We start from the raw sequence: 23,558 nt of genomic DNA, 5'->3' as shown, positions 1-23,558 counted from the left end.
ATCACCTACCATCAGCTTGCGTTTAATGTCTTCCCCTGAAGATGAATGTCTGTATTGATGAGCCTTCCAGGGCTGCAGTTGTTCATTTGATCTATAACAAAATGGGAGGGTGTTTACAGAAACGTGAAGAAAGTATGGACATATTGGTGCATCAAAACATGCAGAAATGGGCTGTGAAGTACCACCCCAGTAGTGATTATATTCAGCTAGTCCTCATCAGTACTGGAGCATCCATAATCAATGCTCCACGCTATGCAGCGATTACCTCTCTCAGAAGGAAGCACTAGTCTCTCTTCTTGTCTTGATTGGAATCCTCACAGGCTTGTTTATCTGGGGTAAGAGGCTCTGCACATGACCTGCTGCAGCCACTCAAAACTGGAGAGAGATTACAGAGGCCATGCTTGAAATAATGGTCCTATTTTTTTATCTTCTCTTCTGGGAGTCCCTTGAGTGTTTAAAGGCCAAGTAGATGAGGTCTACGCCCTGCAGCAACATCGAGGCTTCAGGAGGAGCGACAGTTTAATCTCCCAAATGTACAAACAGAAGAGTTAGAGAAAAACAATCTTGTGCGTGCCTTAAGTTGAGATTATTACAATGTTATAAGATATTCATATACTCCAATTTTTGAACAGATATAAATCTGATAAATCTGACATGCATTTCCATTCATCTTTCCTTGAGTCCAGGGTTTGTAGCTCCAATCATGGAGGGCCGGTATCCTGCAACTTTTACGTGTGTTGCTGGTTCCACACACCTGAATCAAAAAGCAGAAGAACCTTCCCAGCATGCAGTCAAGTTCTTCAGATTCATTTGAGCTGATGATTTGACTCAGGTGTGATTAGACAGACATCTAAAAGTTGCTGGACACTGGCCCTCGAAGACTGGAATGCTTCAGTCTAGCAACACCTTTCAGTAAATTTCTGTGCCAGAATTGAACATAAAATAATACACATCCAGAAACTAACTGCTTAAAATCTCTGGAATGAGATTTTAGAAAATTAAATGTCCTTATCCTTATTCCATCTCAAAATAAAACTTAAAGACTTTGCAATATAGAACAAAATACTAGCCATCCAAAAGCAATTTCTTTAAAAAAATAACTTTTCTAAAGTTGAAAGGCAGAAAATTCTGTTCAACAGAACTAAAGAACGTGCCTGAAAGAAATGGCCTTGGCTGCGTTTGTTTGAAAAAAGAGATCTGAATAGACCTGATGAAAATCACACTATTTTATCATGCTGTAAATAAGCTTAATTACAAAATAAATTCATCAAATTTTGAGTGAATAATTTTCTGATAGTTATTAGTCTTCCCGTGCCTCCTTTGGTTGATTACAATTACAATAAAACTCAGCTTTCAGTGTTACTGACATGATGATTTTGTTAGACGTTAGAAAGGACTGAATTATTAGCTGCAATAATAGGATTGAATATAGTTTCTCTAAAAACGCCACCTCTCTTTAATGCTCAAAATTGATTAACTACATCAATGTTTTTCTTTTTTAATAGATGTTTTATTGCTCACATAAACTTTGATTTATTTATGTGAGCAATAAAATAAATATAAAAAAGAAACAGGTTAAAAAATATTGTTAATGGGAAACATGGCATTTGGAAAAAATAATAGGAAAAAACAACCTTCAATGGTGGAAAGAAAATAGTAGTGGTGTACTTTCTCGCCACATGGGGGCACCGGTGAGCTTGTGCAACTGCTTCCTTGGCTTCTGCAAAGTAGCACATGACATCTATCTGTTTTAAATCAAGAGAAAACATTTATGTTTCGATCAAAATCTGACAGCAATCCTGTCTGGATGTCAAGTGGACGGATAAAACGCTGTATTAACGCACCCTCTCTTAAAATGCTAAAACTATCATGCATCTTTTAAATATGTAGAAAATTTCAGAAATGCTATGAGATGATTGATTATTTAGGCTGAGATGCTGTTCTTTTAATGAGTGAGAGACTTTACAAGTCCCTCATTAAACTGATTGAATCATTTTCATTAAATATTTTCCATTCAATAGGCCTATTTGTAATTGGATTAAAAAAAAAAAAAAAAAAAAAAAAAAAAAAACTTAAATGTCTCAGGATCATCTTTACTTAAATAATTTGATTTAAATCTGGAACCACGAATAGCACATTTATTCTTTAAATAAAGAGTTATTTTTTATTAGGCTAATCATAAACCAACGTCATAAATCAACAGAATCATGAATTCTGATCTCATTCTCTCTGCCTCCCCTTTTCTCATACATACCCAACACACAAACCCCCCCTCCCCCTCCCCCTCCCTCCCCCACACACCCACCCACATACACGCACCCATTCAAACGCTTTATGACATTAGAAATCGACTCTCCTTTGCGCTGCCCGCTTGCTGTCTGCGTGCAGGTCTGTTGGCAAAAGCCCTGCGTAGCGCCGCGCTCCTTCCCATCAGTGCGCACAGATCTCACAAATAGCACCAAACAGGATGAATCTTTAGTTGCACATTGGCATGAAAGGATTATAAGAGAAACATGTTTTTTTCCCCTTTTCTTTCCTTTTCTATTTTTTGGTAATTACTCGTAACTTGTGTAAGTGCGCTGGAGCATGGCACTTAGTTTAGCACTTCGGACTCGCGCAGAATACAGACAGAAGGTTGTGAACATTTTCATTTGGCAGCTTTAACATATTTTAGGCAGATAACTTTGCGGCATGGATCTTGATTTGCGGAATGAGACATTTATAGAGTGCGTCCGAGTGCTTCAGGACTTGATGCAGAGCGGAGCGGTGAATGGGAGCTTGGAGGCAGCAAACATCTCTTGTGGCAACGCTTCCACGCTGCTCATACCACAGCAAGTCAGGCAAGGTAAGGTGCACCGAGATAACCACATGCAATGCAACCAAAAACAATTTGTTCTGCAAAAAGTTCTTAATATAAGTCCAACTAAAAAAGTGGGTTGCCGTTTCTGTTAAAGAAGAGATGCGTTTGCTTTATCCCCCAGTTTTATTTTTAAGGAGGGGAATTGATGGGCAGTGGTTGCAGAGTACGTGTAAAATCTGTTGTGTTCTAGTTGAAGAGGGGTCAAGCAAAATGCAGTAAAAGTGATACTAATGGTCACAGAAGGGATTAATTGATTTAAAAAGCAGTCACATCTGGAGTGTGTCTCATGATCCACCAGTCTGTTTCAGATTTTCATCTTTCAGTTTTTTTTTGAATAACAATTAAATAAAATGTCAACTTTCCATTATTGTAAAGAATAAAGAATATTGTAAAGAATATTCTTTATTCTCAGATCAGGGGATCTGATTGAATATAATGAGTCACAAACAGGAGAGTTGCTTGACATGAAGCTGTCAGGGGGCAAGTTAATCCAGTCCACACCCAGATTTTAATATATAATAAACCTTTTGCACATGGTGCTTATGAATTTGCATTTCATTGTCTTTGATGTCATTCAGTTGCATATGTCTGAGATAAAACATTTATTAGTTCAATAAAAACTAATCCAAAAGCAGACATTTAAACTAATTTATGACCTTTGTGTATGGACAAGTTCATGTACATTTCTTATTGTTATAGTACATTTTTTAAGCATAACTTGCTTCACAATAAAATTTTATCAGGACAAACTTCATACATTTATCGTATTTTGTGTTTTCCTTATCTTCTACATTTGAGCAGTTTGTTGTGTAATGATAACAGGTTTACATTGAAATTTTATATTTCCAGAATTAATGTCTTAGTATTAGTGTTAGCTTGTTTTGGATGTGACCCTTGATGAACTGGTGACCAGTTCATCAAGGGTCACCAGTTCATTGAGGGTATAAAATATAAGACTGCATAATACCTGCATTCTTATACCAGTGACTGCAGGTATCAGAGCGCATAGATAAACTGAATGGATGCTTTGTGTGGACACTCAGTCAAAAGTAATCATCACACTGTGCTGATTTTGACAGTAAAATCAGTTTTTATTTTTAATAAGTACAGTCCAGGAGCTGAAAGGGCAACTGCTTTAAAAAATAGAACATTTTTCAAAATACTCATAAAAGTAAGTACTTTACATTTGTAGCTAAATCTCTGTAATGTCAGGTCTCGGTTAAATAGGGTTTTGCCATTGCTAATCTTCGCTGCAGAGAGAATAAGAGTAAAATCTGGGTTGTGCCTTCTGGTTCCTCTTGCTGTTTCTAGTTTTACATAGATTAAAAAAAAAGAAAATCTAAAACTGAGACGTCACATCAAATACTGCAAAAATCAACTCCTTCAACATTTGTGCAATTTCTTCTTATTCCTATTTTTACTTCCTAAAATTAGACTGACAACACTAATTCCATATTTTAATCAAGTCTGATACTATATGTGCAAAATAGTCTCTATTGCAGTATAAGTTTTTTTTTTTCAAATGGAAAGGATCAAGGTTCTCTTCTTTGAAGAAGCACATAAATACACAATAATATATTGGGTCCATATGAATGACAGAAATTCTTACTCATAAAGTCCATTGATTAATTCCTGGAGGAGCAGAGGTCAGGGGCCAAAATATGGAGCATAAATCCACAGAATGCACAATTTGCATTAAAGATCAAGACCTTAAAGTTACCTTGCATTTAAAGCATTAATTAAACTTTCACATTTCTAATTTCGTAGCATTAAAAACTTACAATTTTTAATCAAATCACTGGGTGCCTTCCAATGTCAGCTCTGTATTGACTTGGGGCCTGAAAGAATATATACTCCTTTTCACACACAGACATTGTTGGGCTGAACCTTTTTCGCAGTTGTTACCACATGTACCTTTCAGTGGGAGATTTTCTGTGGAAGATGCTCTCACAGCATGAAAGACAAAGACGGGCTTGCAGTGACCTGGGAGGGCTGAAGAAGTGCACAAAGTACAATGTGACAGATATTTCTTTCCAGAATAAAACACATTCAGAAATGTACATAAGACTTTGATATTGATAGAAAAAGCTTTAGCACTGTTTTATGCTCGAACACAATGCTGATATTACAGTTGCTTTAATTGGAGTCCAGATAGAGGTTTTCTGGACTAATGCTGTAAACATTTCTGCTCCACAGAATCTCTAGTGTCAGGAGTGTAAGGCATATTTAAAAACACAACTAAAGTTCATGCTAATGCAAAATATGACTATAGGACATGACATATTGCAATTTTAAAGAATGCAGCTTGTCAACGCAATCTTATATTACATAAATCAACAGGAGGTACTACTAGTATTTTTATCTTACATATGACCAATATGTTATTCTCTGATGTACAGAGATTTATTATCTTGATACAAAAACCATTGTTTTGCTTCATTCTCATCTTACTTCTCAGTAAGATTTGATAAAAATTTACAACAAAAAAGTAATTTGGATACATTTATTCAATTTTAAGCATTTGATTTTATAAACATTTGCAAATACCACTCTGAGCTTTTGTCTGACAACATGTTTTGAATCTGATATCTGGCCAAGGACTTAATGAATTTATCCAAAGTTAGTGCTATGAACCAATTACTGCGCGTCTCCTGCATCCATCAGCAAAGTTAAAGACATTGAGCATTCTGTGTTTAGCCCACTGAACTCCACCAAACTGATCCATCGTCTGCAAGTCAACTTAATTCACCATCTGATTAAAACAAATACCGTGGTCTGCCAATATTTAGTCGATGTCATCATAATTAGTCATGGCACTACTCTCAAAGATGGATCACTCATTTTCTTCTGTCTCTGTCCATCACTTCTCCAATGCTCTGACTGAGTTGTGTCACAGCCAAGCCAGTAGGGCTGCTGATTGGGAATGGAAGTGTCTGCAGAGACCTAACTGATCCAGTCAGCTTTAAAAACAAACCATGTGAAAAGATGGAGCAAACAACAACACCTGCGCATACCAGACAACTTTCAATTTTTACACAGAAAGGCCTCTCCCTTGTGATAACATCACACACTTTGTTTGCAGCTGGTACTATGTAACCAGGGTGTGGTGACAACTTGCAGCATTCCCCTGGTCAGTATGTGTAAGATGTATGTGAAGGATTTCTCCTTTATTTGGCAGAGCTCTGTGCTGTGATCCTGCAGGCTGTTCAGTGCTTTAAATACACAGAGATATTTTGTGCACCATCCTCAGTATGTTATTTTGTACTCCACATACTCTCTCGATCAATATGTGGCTCAGATCAGATAAACATTCAGTATCTTTGACCGCCTGGCACCCATAAACTGCGCTTATTAAAACACTCCTTTTTTTTTCTTTTCCTTGAAAACTCCACCTCTTATATTGTCACATGTGATTCTCTTGCTCCACTCCTCACACCTTTCCATGTCACTCTGCCTTTTGAGGGTTAATGTGTTAACCACATTCCTCCTCTGAACACAAAAGCCACCAACATGTTGTTTTCTGCGTTGACTACTGTGACCACAGTCCCTGTGGACTGTGTGCTACAGTATGTCAGTCAATAGAAAGCGGTTTTGTTCTTTACATCAATCAACTGTTCTGGGCTCCTAATGGCCAAGTGACAAGGCGCAGATGGCATTTATCTTGCTGGATTAGCTCCCGGCTGTGACATTTACCAACACCTACAGGAGCACTGCCAGGTTTTCTTGAAGTCTTGCATAGCAGATCAGAAAGAGAAATAGACTAAACTTTATATGATTATGGCTGGATTATGAGTCTCATTATTTATTAATTCAAAGTTTAGCTGCACATATTATGAAAACCTTTTTTATGGTGGTTGGCTTTTCAATTGAGTCATTAATACTGCTGTTACATGTTAACATTATTATTTTGCATGAAGATACGTTAACTGTTGGAGTTAACAGTGTTCCAGCTTTGTCTTTAAATACATTGATACTGCAGTGAATAGGGCAGGGCAAAAAATTTAAAGTCAGATAATGTTTGTCTCTTTAAAATAATCTTTTTTTTGTTGGTCTTATATAATAATCTAATTATTTTTATTTATTTATTGGTGTACTTTGAAAAGAAATACACAAAATTATGAGTTAGAGCAAGTCAGCAGGAAAAGATTTTACTTGTTTGGGTTTGTCTTGCTTTGAGTTTTTGTTTTTTTTAAGGGTAACCTCTAAGACAAATAACATCAGATGGCTTAAATACTGATTGTGATCTATTTTTTTTACTGTGTACTGAAGATGTTACCCAAATCTTCTCAATATTAAAACAAAGATTTAATTTTGTTAACATTTTTCCTTCAGTATAGCAGCAATAACATGCAAAAAAGGGCAAAAGTTGGGAAGCAGAAGCTATAAGGGACAAACATTTGCAATACTGTTACTGTTTTTGTCCACGCCTTTCTTAAAAACAAGTAATCTTGTCTCACTGTCTGAAGAAGCCCTGCATAATGAAAGAGCCTAAAAACAGAACGTGAGATTATAAATATAGTCGCGTGTGAAGCCCCTGCTGATATCAAAGCCATCATAGCGTGAGGGAACACTTTGACAAAAATCTGAAGAGAGACAATATTATCAGTATTTTCATTATATTTTATTTAATAAGATCATTTAAAAAGTTAAAAAGTGATTTACCTTCATACAATTTAACTGGACTAACTGAAATGAGAGCATTAATCTTTTTTTTATTTCATTACTAGCACTTCAATTTGTCTGATGCATTTCTATTATCAGATAAAGTTATGTGTGACATTAGTATTGCTTTTAATATACCTATTTACAAAGTTATATTTAGACTCCACAGCATATGTAATTGGAATACTTTTTAATGGTTTAATTATGTAATGGAAACCCATTTTCCATACTTTAGCAGAATATTCAGTATCAATATTTTTTCACATATTTTGTATTTTTTGTAATATTAACAAACCTGGCAGCCTATAAACGTTTTCCCCATTGGCTCTCCAGATAAACACCTCTGTCTCCCATGTTGTCAGCCACAGGTAATGACAAAACAACTCAAATATACTGTTATGGATTTATAAACCAGTCATTTTTTTAACACTTCATAACATTTTGTCTCTCTGCTTCTCAAACATGTCAGAGCTCTTGGCTGTTTCCAGAATTTTTGTTGTCCCTCGGTCATTTTTCTGCTACAAATCATGTCTTTGTTTGCAGTATGGCTTGTGTTACACACTCCATTGTGCTTCTCAGAAGGAGTTCAAGTTTGTAAGACATTTTTTTGAAAGCTGTATTCTGAAAAATCTGAAAAAAAAATATGAGAATAAAAACAATATTCCACAGAAACACACACAACTGAAAGAAACTGAATGAGGGCTAAGTCTTGGTACATTTAACAACAAACAATATTTTTCAAAGTGTAATGAAAAATGTTGCTGCTTATGCCTGACATTCATGACTTCCAATAAAATGTGGTAGTTGCTTGTCTTGATAATAAAGCAAATATTTCTTAAAGGACCTGTATTATGTATTTTCCAGGCAAAGTATGCAATTTTATAGCACAATCAAATAACTATGTTGCCTTCAGTTGTTATAAAAATGATGTACAGGTATATGAAACATGACTTAAGAGAAATTTGACTTTGTAAATTGATGCCTTGAAATTGGCCCTGTGTTTCTTTAAGAATCTGCTTCTCATTCTGACACTTCAGTATTATGCTTCAGTACCTTACACTGTTTACAACCCTTAGAAACGCTGGACTGAGAAGTAGTTCATATAAAAATTGGCGACTGTATAAAGTTCACATTAAGAGACGGGGCCATTTGGACCCAATGAGCTTCTTACCATGTGTGCAGTTCGACAGGGTGGCACTTATCCCATATGCACTTTTACAAGCTTTTTTGTGTGTTTGTGTGTGTGGGGGATTCTGGGAACTGACGGTCTGACGGGACCACACTCCTGCTTCCTCGCTGTACGTCCGTGACACACACTCCTCATCAGCCACAAAGTGGACTTCTTGTGTGCCCTCTGCATCATTTTAAGTTTATCACTTACTGGATTTCTTTGAGTCCGATGGGAGTTTTTCTCTGTCTCATCCTTCTTAGTTCAAACTTATTCCCAGAGGGGTTAGATTGCGCAAGCCTCATTCTGTTTCCTTGTTGGGATTTGTTGCTAAACATTTGGCAAGCTCTGTCTTAATTCCCTGCACTGTTACATTTGTCAGTGAGGTCAACTGAACCAGAGCACCAGAAGTTTTCAGAAGTATTGGCACTCAACCGTACTTGCACAGTTATTTACTTTATTGACTAGAGTTCATACTCTATCCAACAATCTGATCATACAGTATGGTAAATATCTTTACATAGTCCACTCCTGATCAAAATCTTAATGCCTTTACTACAATTATCTTTCTGGTGTCGTTGCAAGTAACCAGTTTATTTGTTATGGTGTTTGCTGGATGGGATCCATCCCAGTGCTGTCTTTAAAAAAACTAAAGAATTCAGCGATACAGATGTGCAAAACTAATCATGATCTGTTTACTTTTTCTCAATGGTCCTTGATGCTATATAAATAAACTGAACCGGACTGACTTTTATTAGCCAGTGAGATAATTAGCGAGAAAGGTAAACCATAAGGGATTTATCACAGCGCACACAGGAACAGCTAATTGGCTTTGATTAATCAAAAGCCAGTATAACATATTTCATTAGGCTAGAGGAAGAGTGACACTACTGAAACAGACTGCTACGCTCTCTTTCTTTTGCCAATCATGTGTCTGTATATTTTCATTATACACTCACAGATGTAGGCACACGCTCCAGCGCAGACACACAAAAACCAAATTAAACATCTTAAGTTGCTACCGTTGCTGCTTCCATGGAGTAACCCTGATGTTCTCTCAGCAGCACAGCCACCATATTAGAGCTTTATATTTGCAGGGGAGGTTGTGTGACAGATGGCGAAGCCACATGTCGGTAGATGTGTGTGCATGTGGGGAGAGAGAGAGAGATGAAAGAGACAGCAAAAGACTGACTTGCTGACTTTTTTCTGACCGGTCTGTGGCTAAATCCTTTGCTAAGCCTGCAAGTGATACAAAAACAGTTCAGGGTTGGATTTTTGTGATTAATTCACTGAAACTACATGCTTGAGTTAAATGTTGTGATCCATTCATCTGTTTAAAATCTCTTTTTTTTATAACTGAACATTGCTACGATTTTACTCTTTATAATAAGCAGGCAGATAAGTGAAGTTCGGATCATGCTTCCCAGCAAGCTGTGCACAAGTCATGTATGTATAAATCTGGAGTTTACTGAGAACCAAAATACAAAAATATGGAATATGGTTCAGGAGAAGCTTAGCTGTGCTGACACAAGCCATACAGTTGCTACCGTATGTTGTATTTTTAAGGCTTAGTGTCAATATATCAGTGACGTACTACTATTAACTGCTTATTACTTTAATCTAATAGAAAGCATTGATTAATGATGGCCAATTAGACTAAACCTCACAGGAAAAGCTTTGAGGAATTTAGCTTATTTAGATTAAAAAGAAATAAATGCCAACAATGTTACCCCTATAGATTTGGAGTCATTTATTTATAAAGTGTGTATTTACACACACTTTACAAGTGTCTATGTATACCTCAATTATATCAGATTATTCACACTCTGGGAAAATGATTAATCACTACGTTTAACTTTTCATTTGAAGATTCTCAGTTTTAAAACCTTGTTTCAGAAAGGTTTAAAAGTCTGGTTTCAAATATTACTTTAGAGATGTTAACTCAAATGTCTCATTAGGTGTCATGTATGTGATTAAAAATGTGAACAGCAAAGCAGCTCTGGTCTTATGTCTGTCTAAATTCAACAAACCGGTATATTAAAATATAGCCATAGAAAATAAACTATATTCCTACACTTCAAATGCTTTTCTGACATATCTGCTGTCATATTTAATCTACAGTACCTTCAACCAGTCACTTAGATAGACTAACTTGTTGACATTTCTGGCTGTCAGAGCTTTTTTGTGTAATGTGGCCTGCTGGTATGTAGCTCAGCACCCCGGAGTATTGTCTCTTCCCATTGATGATCATTGCACCTTTGGAGAGAGCTTTTGGATCAAACATCAGGTGTTTTTGGTTGCATGAGTACCCTTCAGAGAAACAGTATCTTTCAATGCAGGCAAAGTTTCTGTCATGAGTTCAATCAGACCTTTTCTGTCATAATATTTGATGAAGTCATGGATTGGCACTGTAGAAACAGAGTCATTAGTGTAAATGCCAAGCAGTGGTGGAGAGCTAACATGTCTTTGTGTATCGCCACAAGTAGCTGCCATCACTGGGGAGGAGGTGTTATCATCGCTGACCAGCTGCAGCCTGTCGGTGGGAAAGGATTGCAACCAGCAAATTAAATATGGATTAATCCCCAACCAATGTCTTTTTACGGATCAAATGCAGATGAAAAGTCCTTTACGATATCCAAACCCTATGGTTTTAAAAGTGGATGAGGGTGGAAATTGTGCTTTTTGTTTTCTGCAAATAGAAGTTTAGGGAAAACTTTGCCTGCATTGAATGATGCTGCATATGTTTTATGAAAATAACGCCACCAGACTATACCCATTGAAGATCACTGCACCTTTGGAGAGAGTGTCTGGATCAAATATCAGGTGTTTTAGGTTGCATGAGTACCCTTCATAGAAATGGTAACATATTGAATGTGATGATAGCAATATATTTTGGATAGGAATTTGAGAAGGCTGCATATTTTGGCAAATGTAATTAACCTGATTTTATTGTGGAAATGTTGGAATTGTAGTCCTGTGTGTGTTTGCACATGTTGCTACCTGTGCATGTGTGGAAATTGCAGCTCATGTGTGTGGTGTCCTGCTGAGGTGGTGCACACAGGGATTTCTTATCCCCCTGGATACAGACACGGTGGATAACCTTTACAAAGTGTGTTTTGGCCAAGCAAGTATCGAACTGAAGGCAAAAGCAAATAATGTAGACTTTAGAGGATATGATACAATGATACTCCATCAGGCTTCAGATTGAATTTTTGTATGTTACATTATTTGTATTCAAGGGAGAAACTACTTTAGTGACCATTTTCGAAAACACAAAATAAACTAAATATTTTTCCAAAACCGCACTAGGTAAAAGTAAAACAACAAACAAACAAACAAAAAAACCCATAAAAGTTTAGAAAAGTAAATGGATTTTTAACACTTTAATGTCTTGTGAATTAATTAAAATCATGAAATAATCACATTTCCATTTATCAAAGTGAATACAGACACAAATTCCCATTCTTTTAGATGTGAGAAAAAGATCAATATATTAAATGCAATGCCACAAATACAGAGTTATAATGATTATACTTACTCTAAACGCTAAGGAAACAACCTGACTGCATCAAGCCTTCAGTTTGGTTTATCAGAGCAGCAGAGCAATGGAGAAGTTCAGGAGATACATAAACATGGAGTTGTAAAGTGGATAGAGACACAAAAAAGCACAAATCCAAAGAAACAAAAAACCCAATCAACTATATCAGCAAAAAGACACAAAGCACAACAAATTCAAATGAACAAACTTTTCTATATATAAGAGTTTGTTCATTTGTATTGGCGATCTGATGATGCTCATTTGTCAGAACAAAAGTACTTTCTGGGAATAACAACCGTTCCATATTTTTTATTTGCCCAAATTCTGTATAATTATTATTTTTTTATTGATTTGATGCAATATTCTGATCCTAAATGTTGTTTTTATTTGTTGTAAGCAGAAGATTATCAGAATTAACAAAAATACAAACTTGAAAACAAATGTCTGTGAGCTTCATAATGTGTTTAATGTGTTTCATAATGTGTGGATTAAGTTACTAATATTCTAATTCAATATGACCATATATATACAAAGTGGAGATCAGAATATTGACTCTATGGTGTAATAACTACAGAGACAAATAATAGTCTTAAGAGCCAGTCATGTACTGTCTTTTTTATTTATGACTTGTTGAGCCTAATCTTGAAGACAGACAGAATGTCTGCCGCTAAGTCCAAAACTTGGAGCCGCTCACCCTGAGAGGAGCCTGAATGTTGAAAGGTCAATGCTTCATTCTACTTTTTAAAAAGTTGGGAAACCACAAATAAACCCCAAGCCTGGGAGCAAAGTGCTTGCTTGGGTAGAAGTGAAACTATGAAATCTTCAAGATGTGATTGAGCACAGGGCTTAATGTTACAAGAAGGACTTTATATTTAATTATTGAGAAACCAATAAAAGGAAACTATTACTGAGGAAATACGATCTCCTCTGTGATGGTCCCCGCTAGATTTTATGATCCTGAATTTTTCAAAAGCATCAGTGAGTTGTGTTTTCATGATACATTTAATGATACATTCACTGCAGCTTTGGCCATACTGTGATAGTTATAAACATATTTAGGTGTATATCATTTCTGATTAGGAGTGATATTGGAGCCACCACTCCAATAACAAACTCTCCTTTACAAAGACTTAGCAGGATAATTAATATGGTCTGTTCATTAACACCCATTCAAGGAAACAGAAACAATAAGCTGTGAAGTTGCACACACACAAGTCTTGATACCAGGCTGTTCGATAAAACAAATTGAATTTCAACATGTAAAACATAAGATATATCATTTTCATTCAGACCTGCACTCTTTAATGTCCCGTGTTCTTCTTGTGCAGAGGAGGACCACACACTCCGGATCCTGCTCTACTCGCTCATCTTCTTCTCAAGTGTTTCTGGCAACCTGCTGATCATCGTGGTGCTCACATTCAATAAGAACATGCGCACTATCACCAACACCTTCCTGTTGTCTCTCGCCATGAGCGACCTGATGATGGCCATATTCTGCATGCCTTTCAACTTGATCCCCAGCATTCTCAAGGACTTTGTCTTTGGAGCTCTGATGTGCAAGATAGTGACCTATCTTATGGGTGAGTAACAAGGAGCTTGAGGGTAAAGGGGAAGTTCAATTGGACCATTAGCATCAAGGAGAGTACGGGCAGGAGTCTAAATTATGTTAAGTTGTTCTCTTAAGACAATTCAAACTCACACACACCCTCTTTCTTTCTACAAAATTACACACAATTGAATATAGTAGGTAACTTTTGAAAGCTATTGGTTGCATTTTATTTATGGAGATCAGAGTAATGGGTGCTCAGATTTTTCTTTGTAAAACAAACTTTGAAAACGTGTCTTACCATTCACTATGCAGTGACATTCCTGTACCGAGGTATACATGTGGTAAACCCTGGATTAATTATTATTTTATTTTTTTTTTCAATTGCAAAGTTATATGTCCTTTGCTTGTAATGAGCAAAATGTTCACCTTGTAACCTTCTCTTCATATCTGAATCATTTTTATTTGAATGTACTTTGAAAAGTCATTTATATCAGATCTCACTGAATTTTAAACACTGTGGTAAAATACCTTGGGATGAGCACTTGCAGATGAAGGGTCATTTGCCTCCTAACAGAGATTCAAAAATGACTCCACTATAAGCTATTTCTATCAAGATTTTGCATAAATTACCATATTCGGAATGATGCTCAAAGAAAAATGTTCAAACTCCAAATTGCTGAAATATTTTTATCTTCTTTTCCAGCAATAAATAGAGGACATTGGAAGATAAGTCACAAATTTGCTCTTAGTCATCAATGTACTCCTTACATCTACAAATAAATTGCTCTTAGTACAATGAGAGCCTTTTTAATCCTTGAATACTTTTTGTTTCAAACTCGATAACGCTTAATAACATATTGCAGATCAGCTTTAGACACTCATTCTCTTTGCAGTCCCAAGAAATGGCAACTAAACTTTTTTATTTCGTGAAGATTTCTTGGTACGATGTCACAACTCTTTCTTGTCTTCACACAAGTGACGTCCAAATCAAAAGTGCCTTTTGCTTAAGCACTTTTGATTGTCACATTTTGGATAACTGAGAATCTACACTAGAGTAATGCATACCTATAAACGTTAAACTTTTCCTTGTAAATAGAGTAAATCTGGATCTGTGGACTTTCACATTACATTGTAAATAGAAAACTTAAAAAATGTCTCCTGTAATCTTACTGACCACTGCTAGGAGAGCCCTCTGTTACTGGGGGAGAAGTCATGCCAGGCTTGAGTGTCATGATTATGACTATGATGTAGTTTGTAGCTCTGACCAATGGCAACCACTCAATATTCATGCTCTGTTCCAGCAGTCCCAATGTGTTGGCATTAAATCTGTCATAGAAATGGTGCAGCCGGTAATGAAACATTGTTGCAGCAGTAGAAGTATGTTTATTAATCAAAATAACTTCACCTGCCAAGGTGAAGCATTTAAACTTTGCCTGGCTATAAAATGGACAAAGACCAACATCAATAATCTGATATAAAGTTAATGGTGAAAAGGATTAACTTTATATTCTTTTCACCAAACCTGGTTTGGGTTGGTCAAAAGGCCAAGGAAGACAAATATGTATAATTTTATTTTTATCCTAAATTTGGACAGAACCCACTGCCTACTAGAAAAGTAAAATTTTATCAACTCATTATCTAAAAACAAAGTACAGCCTACCTAAAATATTTTTAAAAAAATGTCCACTGATGTCCAGAATCAGAAAGGTAGAAATTCCCATTGTAAGTGTCGTGTTTTTTTCCTGTGGTCGTTTACATGTAGAGCTGTTCCAAGGTCTCGGAATGTGGGAAAGACATCTTTTCTCAATTTTTGCATAAAACAAAATGTGTAATTTTTTACTTTGAAAATCTACTGTAGAGTTCTTTGAAACCACAATGGAAAAAGGAAAAGGAAACTTCCCCTGTCTAATTTAGTAACAGTCCTTTTTTTATACAAGAAAATGACTCTTTCTAAACTATAATACTGCCGTTAGCAGCAACTGACTTGCTTCTAGCAGAAAATGAATAGAGAACAAAACCATCTTCAGACATTGTAGCCCATCATTGTCTTGCTACAATAAAACTCCAGATAAATGCAGCTCCTGTAATCAGGAAGGTGGCACGTTTCCTGACCTGACGTCAATCAAATTACAAAAGAGGTCGATCACTATTGAGTGGCTGCACATCCACTGACTATTTTCATCACCTTTTCCAATTGTGGGAGGTTCATTGATATATATTTTCTGTAGCTTCAATTTGGAGTTCCTAAGTGGTAATTTTCCAGTAGTCAAGATGTGTAATGAGTTTTTTTTTCTTTTACTGCGACAGTATTCTTATTGTCATGAAGAAGTCTCTAATTATATTCCCGTACAGACTGGATGGGAAAACATTTGAGTTGGTCAGATTGTTTTTTTTATTCTTTTTATTGGAAAGCCCAAAATTTAAAAGGCTATTAGGACTGTCGCTTTGCATGAAGAATTTATTTGACATTTGAGTAATGTGATTGAGTTGCAAATGAGTGATGACTGTCTATGCATCTGAAGAAGAGACTGCTGGAAACTAAGTTACCTATGCATGATGACGATTCTTAGTGTTAGTACTACGTTGTTCTACTCTAATTGTAGAGAATATTTTTATGAAGAGAAACATAGTGCCCATAAAAAGTAAAAGAATTAAAACATCCCCTTTGTCTCAGCTTCTGCAGCTTATAACGTTTCAGTGTAGTCATAGGTGATTTCTCTCTCCAGTCTCCTTCTTGCACGGTCACTCAGTTTGTAAAAACGGCCTGGTCTCATGATGTCTGAAATCTTCATGAGTGTCAAAGTAAACAAGGCCAAATACAAATGCACAGCTAATTTTTCAGATTTTTATAATTAGAAAGTATTAAACTGTCTGATAATTTGTTAGTCTGCCAAAATTCCCCATTAACAGACATTAAGAGTTGGTTTGTCATAAAACGCAACGAAGTAAGTAGAAGGAAAAAGAAAGGCAAAACAATCTGGTGTTGTAAACCATCATTTGAAGATTTAAACAAGCACCTCTGAGTCTTCTTTCTACCCACCATCTTCCTGTCCTCTGCGTATGAAGCTTATATTGTCACAGAGGACATGGATAAAGGAGGTAAAGAATAATTTCCTGTCTTGTCCTTTTAGGGGGTAGATGAATGATCATATCGCTGGCAGAGAGTCACATGATTTCCTTCACCATGACATTCATATATCTGCCCAATTTATTTACCTCAACACTGTTCTTCTCCACATGTTGGCTGCACAGCATCAAGCCTGGTTGTAGGTTCAGATATTATTTTAACATTAACCACATTTTCTTACCTATTCTGACTTGCAGTGATTTTATTTCATTAAAATGAGAAAATATCTGTTTATGTGGTGAGATGAATCTTTTCTCAGCCCTTTAGATGACCCGCTTTGTTCTCCTGCAGGCACATCAGTGAGCATCTCCACATTTAACCTAGTTGCCATAGCCCTTGAGCGCTACAGTGCCATCTGCAAGCCTCTGAAGTCCCGGGCGTGGCAGACCCAGTCCCATGCCTACCGTGTGATTGCTGTTACATGGGTGCTGGCCTTCATCATCATGATCCCCTACCCGATCATCAGTCACCTCAGGCCATTCAAGCGTTCTGACAACACCACAGCACACCAATGTCGCCACAAGTGGCCTGTCGCAACGGCAGAGCAGACCTGGTGAGTGTTTTGTTCTAAGTTGTTTTTATTCGGTAGGCTCTTGTGGAGATGAAAGCCAACTGGGAAAATCTGCAACTTTTTGAAGATTCAACTTGTTTAGCAACTTTTATATTTACATGACATGATTCTGTTAACAACACATGTACAAAAAACATGTTGGTGATAAAAGAACTTCAGTCCAGACTTCAATTAGCTCTGGATTGATTATTCATGGAGGTGAATAATCAATTAAAATCTAAGGTTTGTAAAAAAAAAAAAAAAGAAAGAAAGTGAAACAAAAGTTTATTTATTGGCTTTCAATTGTGGTAAAACAATACCAATTATTTCAGAAAGAACTAAACCATGTGAGCAGTAAAATATTAAAATGTACCTGATTATGTTCCTATTCACAAGTTCACCCACACTCTAAGAAATAATCCTGTAAATTTACAGAAATTTCTAAGAGTCCATGGTTATTTTTATAGTAATTTAAACTGGAAATACATTTTTCTAGATTTCTTTATGATTTATTCCAATTGATCATCTCCAGTAATTTGTTTTGAGATAAAGCAAAAGGGACCAAAATGATTGCTTCCAACTCTGTTTACAGTGCTACACGTTTTGTTTATCTTTTGTTGAACCCATTTTAAATTGTTCAGAGACAAATCAATAAGAAGGGAGGACATAAACAAACAACGTCAAAATGAGAGAATACTTACAGCACACATGCATGCAGGTGCATGCAGATTGATGTTTGGGTGTTCTGCTGTGTTTATAATACTGCTGGAGTAATGAGATGTAATTAGAAATGATGCGTGCCTTTGATCACTTCACTAAAACCAACTAACTCTGAATTATCCAGAACTTTGCATCCTATTATAGCCGTTGTGAGATAGAACAACAGCAGATAAGTTTCTGAAAGTCTTAATTGTCTTAAAAGTCAGACTTCTGACTGGTTAAAGTCTTTACCAGTCAGGGGGTGCGAGCAAGTGGCCACACACTCAAAAGCAATGTTGGTCTCTCAGCCTATAGAGCAACTGCAAGACAGCTGAAGAGTTTTAATTTATTTCTGATGGAAATGAGCACCAGTTTATTCACTTTTTTCGTGGTTTCGCGAACCAAACAGCTGACGGGTCACCCGCTGGCTGACACCAGCAGATGTCGAAAAAATAAAGATCCGACACAAAACTATGACTGCACCTGACTTGCAAGAGCACAAGCACCTCTCCAATGCACAGAAATCAGCACAAACCTAAACTACAAGAGCAGCGGACTTATTCACTCTTAGTTGTTTGTCAACTTTTCCAAATGTGTCCCCTGTAGGTATGTTCTTCTTCTGCTTGTGCTGTTCGCGATTCCAGGAGTGGTGATGATTGTTGCCTATGGACTGATCTCCAGGAAGCTTTATCGAGGCATCCGATCCGAGACCGCCCTCAACAAAGAATCTACTGGTAATTTACTATTTATTACATTGATTTTATTGATGCTTCCTCTTCGGCACAGTGACTTCAGACAATTTTAGGTTAGCATTTGTGCCTGTTTTTCAAATGTGCTGCACATACAAGTAAAAAGCAGCACCTGCGATATGGTCACAGGTTTGGTAAATCACATTGGGGTCATTACATCAGTCATTACATTTTAAATCCTCCTGCCAGAATTTTGGGCTTTCTGATAATCAGAATGTGTCTCTCATATTCATGATATTCATGATGGCAGTTATTTATTTATGCTCTCCTCATTTTGCTGACACAATCCTGCTGGTGTGCTGTTTGTAGATTGGATTTGCGCATACTATCAAGCTTGCATTTGTTTTTGAAAGCACAAACCTTTAGAGGAATGAAAAAAATCAAGTAAATAAATTGAATGATTATTTGTTTAGTTCTGATAATTAGAACTACTGTTGCAAGCATAGTCCTCCTGAAGTTAAAGCTTGTGGCAGTTATTGAATTATTTTTATTCTAGATTATAGATTTATCACTGCAAGCTTTTTACCCCATGCACAGCCCAGCGGGGCTGCACTGACCTCAGGTGTGTCATTCTGAGGTTTTTCTGTGTGGTTTCAAGAATTGACATTCTGACAGGACACTTCCGAGCTGTCTGCGCTCCAACTGAGCGTAGTGCTAAGACCGCGGGAGTCTTAATATTATATTTGAACGGATTTGTTGTGTTAAGCTAATACAGTCTTCAAACAAGTTTTTTCAATTGTAAAATGGTGCTTTGTAAGTAAAATATGTAATTTGTTGTTTTAACAGGGTTTAGTTTCTGTATATGTTTTATAATTTATGAATTTTTAAACATAAAACTATGTTTTTTAAGTATATAATTCCACTTATTTGAGATTAGTTGATTCTAAATATATTTTGGCAATAGAATAATTTTGTGTCTTTCACCTGCACTATTACCCAGTGACCCCTTTCAAGAGATATAGTGGAATTGCTTATTTTAGTAATTATGAATCATTTTTAATAATGTAAAAACAGTTCATCATTGTGTTACATATAGTTCAAACTTTTTTCAGATAAACAAGTATTTCTGGTAATAATAGCCAGAGGGGAGAGTTCAAGGAAATGCGGGGTTATATAGTTCAATTTTCTTGTAAAACTGTGGGCTTGGAGTATTTGCATTCTTTTTTCTTCTACAAACATATTACAGACAAATAAGAAGGAAACGGGAACAGTACAATGTAGTAATTGGAAAAACATTCATCTACGTTCCAAACGAACATCTTTTGTTAGTAAATTGTAAGCTTGCGGCTCTCCAAATGTTATTGTTGGGCTTTTCTCTTTGTTGAAGAAACATTATTACTAAATATTACCGATATTTCAAAATCCTCTGATGAGTGATTACTGCATTCAGCAGAAAATGCAAGTTTATTTTTGTTTCATTAAGCTGAGCAGCTGGTTTTTAAAGAACCATGACTCATTCATAATAAACCATACAAATAGGTGCATGTGTCTCCACAAAGATCAATCAGCCAGCTAGAGGGAAAAGGGACAATTATAATAATTACCAGTTCAAGGTATTCTTAAACCAGTGGAAGAAAACATTTGTTTCACAGTAAAAAAAACAAACAAACAGGCATTGCTTAATTTTCAAAGCATTTTATTAAGTAAATTATATTTTGCTGCTACACTATTAAGGACAGTTTGGTCATTAGGGTCAAACTACCAAATTATATAATTTTACATGTATAATCTTGCAAACTCAAAATACATTATGTTTCAAATGCTTCATTCTAACTTAACCAAAGTCTTTATCTGCCTTTTTGAATACAAAATAGTAATATTAGATGTTGATATTGAGCTTTTTCCCCTCCATATTTGTCATAAGATTATTTGTCTTAATGTTTAATATTCTCAAGTGCACAAAAACTTTCTGTGGAATATAATAAACATAAAATGTGTAGTCTGAATTGGACTTTTCCTTCAGAGATTTAAAGTACTAAAGCACTTTGGTCAAGCTTAAAAATAAACTTTTACATCATTTGAATAAACACAACTAAATTTAACATGAATTAATGCATATTGAAAACCATTTTTTCTCTCTATCCTGTCATAGGGTTAAAGACATTTCCTGTAAAAACTATGTAGGTTATATTATCTATATATTTCTCAGTATTTACACCTTTTATAACACACCTTAGGTTTCAGCACGGTGCTCAACAGGAGTGTTGAGGAGTGTGGTAAAGTTCTCTTCCTCGTAGAGCAAAACCATTATGTTTAATAAAAGTAAAATTTCTTCTGCTTGTTAGTGTATCAAATTCAAAATAAAGCAGTTCACTGCATTTAATAACCATACAAATACCTAAACTTCTTACACTGCTGTCCTCCTGCAGATGTGAAGAATGGGCTTGCTTCCTGTGGGCCGAATAATCCTGATGATGAAGATGGTTGCTATGTTAGTGTGCGCCCAAGCTCAATGGAGATGAACCCCATGTCTACATCAACCCAATCCATGAAGATACACAGACCCCGCAGCAACACATCGGGAGCCAATCTGGAGGCCAAGAAGCGAGTCATACGTATGCTAGTGGTCATCGTTGTTTTGTTCTTTCTCTGCTGGATGCCTCTGTACTGTGTGAACACCTGGCGGGCTTTTGATAACGTCTCCGCCGAACGTGCCCTCTCTGGGACGCCCATTGCATTCATCCATTTGCTGAGCTACACATCTGCTTGCGTCAACCCAATCATCTACTGCTTCATGAACATGCGTTTCCGTAAGGCCCTGCTCGGCACTTTCTCTTGCTGCTTTGCGCCTTGCTGTCAACATTGCCGCCGCTGTAAGCCGAGTGACAACGAGGAGGACGGTTTGGCAGCCGGGGCGTCCATGTCCAGGTTCAGTTACACCATAGTCAGTACCATGGGAACCTGCTGAAGCCAGTTTCTACAGCAACACAATACCCACGTCCTTTGTTTTTAGACCATTGCTATAATCATAGGTGCAATCGTAGAACACATGAAATGAAACGCAATCATACAGTGTGAATACCCTTATAGAGCTACAAAAAAAGCACAAAAATGCAGTTTGTAGTTATTTCTTATCAGAGTGGCTGAAGGCAAATTATTAGCTTAAATCTTTGCAGTGGTGCATGTGGGTTTATAGCTGTGGTTTAAACTCAAGAAAAGGAGTAAAACTATATTATATATGACAGAGGAAGGCTGTTAGTTACATGTCATTATGTAGCTACAGAAGGTCAATCTTCTTAAAAACTGTGTTTTATATTCTGCTGTCAGAGTAAAACTGAATGTGTTAATGATGGTACTTTAATTGCCTTGTGGCGTAAGTGCCTGCTTATGAAAACAATGCTGCTTTCGTTTTGTGTCGATCTGCCTCATTTATTACTGGCGTCATAGTAGCAGGAAGATGGAAAGTTTAAGAGTTTAGATGTGGAGTTGAACTGAAAAAAAATACTTCAAGTTATAAAATGTGCTTATTAGAGCTGATGAAGTAGGTTGAATGTTCAAAAACATGCAGAGCAATGTTGGCCACTTGGAAATATTATATAAACTTTATATTGTACAGTTCTTCTGTGAAAATATGTTAGGAATAGAAACTTTTAATCTCTTCTATTATTTTGTTGTTGCTACGGTGTAAGAAAAACTATATAACCCAATCTGTGCCACATATTCTGTTTCTATAGAATATGTCTTGTGTAAAAACATTAGTATTTCAATGAACATATTAAATGAAAGAGCATAATTTAACTGGGCCTTTTTCATTTCTGATGTATCGTGTATTATAAAATAAAAATAAATGTTGGTTTTCATGCTGCAACTTGGACAAGAAAAGGAAAATTTAGATGGAAAAATGCCACTATTGCTTTGAAGGTTATAGTTCAGATTTTTACAAGATTCTTAACAGATTCTCATCAAGCGACTTCTTAGAAAAGTAAAGACAGAGATGTGAAAGTTAAGTTGACATCTCTTTTTGGCAAGTTTCAACAATTGGTAGCATTTCAAGCTGAAAAATCTTAATATTTGTGCAATACAACTCAGTATGTACACTTTTACTAGAGACACTGTTGTCTCTGTCACTGCTGTCTTAATAATCTGTGTTGTTATGTTAATATTATGGGACAGATCAACTTTTCTGATCTGGAAAAATATACCACTTATCCTCAATTTCAAAAGTTTCCTCCATACTTCCTGACCTGGTTATTATTAAGTTGGCCAACTTAATTCAAGCAAAGTCTCACTTATGTGTAGTTGAGAAAACAATCACAAATGTGATCTGAAATATTAACCTAAACTGTGCCGCATAACTTTTCAGTTTTTTTTTATTTTATAATAAAGCCAAGTAGACTAGCTATAAATATTTCACCACTCCAATGATTTCTTCATTCAGACAAATTCACTGTGACAGTTTCCAGATGTCTGTAAACAATGTGAACTATCCCTTTAATTATTTTTCAAGAGTTGAAGCAAGTTTTTTGACTAGTGCTTGCATTGTAAGCAGAAAGTGAGAATCATGTTACTTGTAAAAATAGTCATAAAACTGTTTAAAACATTTCAATTTATCGATGCACCTTGAGGAAAGATCACTTTATTTTAGAGATTGTTTTTGCACAATTGGCCTCTATTGAATCGTAAGTAGACAGAAAACATGGAGGAAAGAAAATCTCC

The 23,558-nt window shown here is 36.1% G+C and overlaps 1 protein-coding gene across 1 annotated transcript; it reads left to right on the top strand.

Moving 5' to 3' along the window:
* The first annotated feature begins 2,376 nt into the window (after positions 1-2,376).
* cckbrb (cholecystokinin B receptor b) lies at positions 2,377-22,778 on the top strand. The gene is made up of 5 exons (XM_055031542.1): positions 2,377-2,845; positions 13,557-13,808; positions 17,196-17,457; positions 18,760-18,887; positions 21,272-22,778. The coding sequence occupies exons 1-5, from the start codon at positions 2,692-2,694 to the stop codon at positions 21,808-21,810; spliced, it is 1,335 nt and encodes a 444-aa protein (XP_054887517.1). The 5' UTR covers positions 2,377-2,691; the 3' UTR covers positions 21,811-22,778.
* The last annotated feature ends 780 nt before the right edge of the window (positions 22,779-23,558 follow it).

This window comes from Poeciliopsis prolifica, unplaced genomic scaffold (genome assembly GCF_027474105.1).
Source record: "Poeciliopsis prolifica strain line A6 unplaced genomic scaffold, Auburn_PproV2 SCAFFOLD007, whole genome shotgun sequence".
NCBI lineage: Eukaryota > Metazoa > Chordata > Actinopteri > Cyprinodontiformes > Poeciliidae > Poeciliopsis > Poeciliopsis prolifica.
The sequence above is the reverse complement of the archived record's forward strand: the minus strand, read 5'-3'. Positions and strand labels throughout refer to the sequence as shown.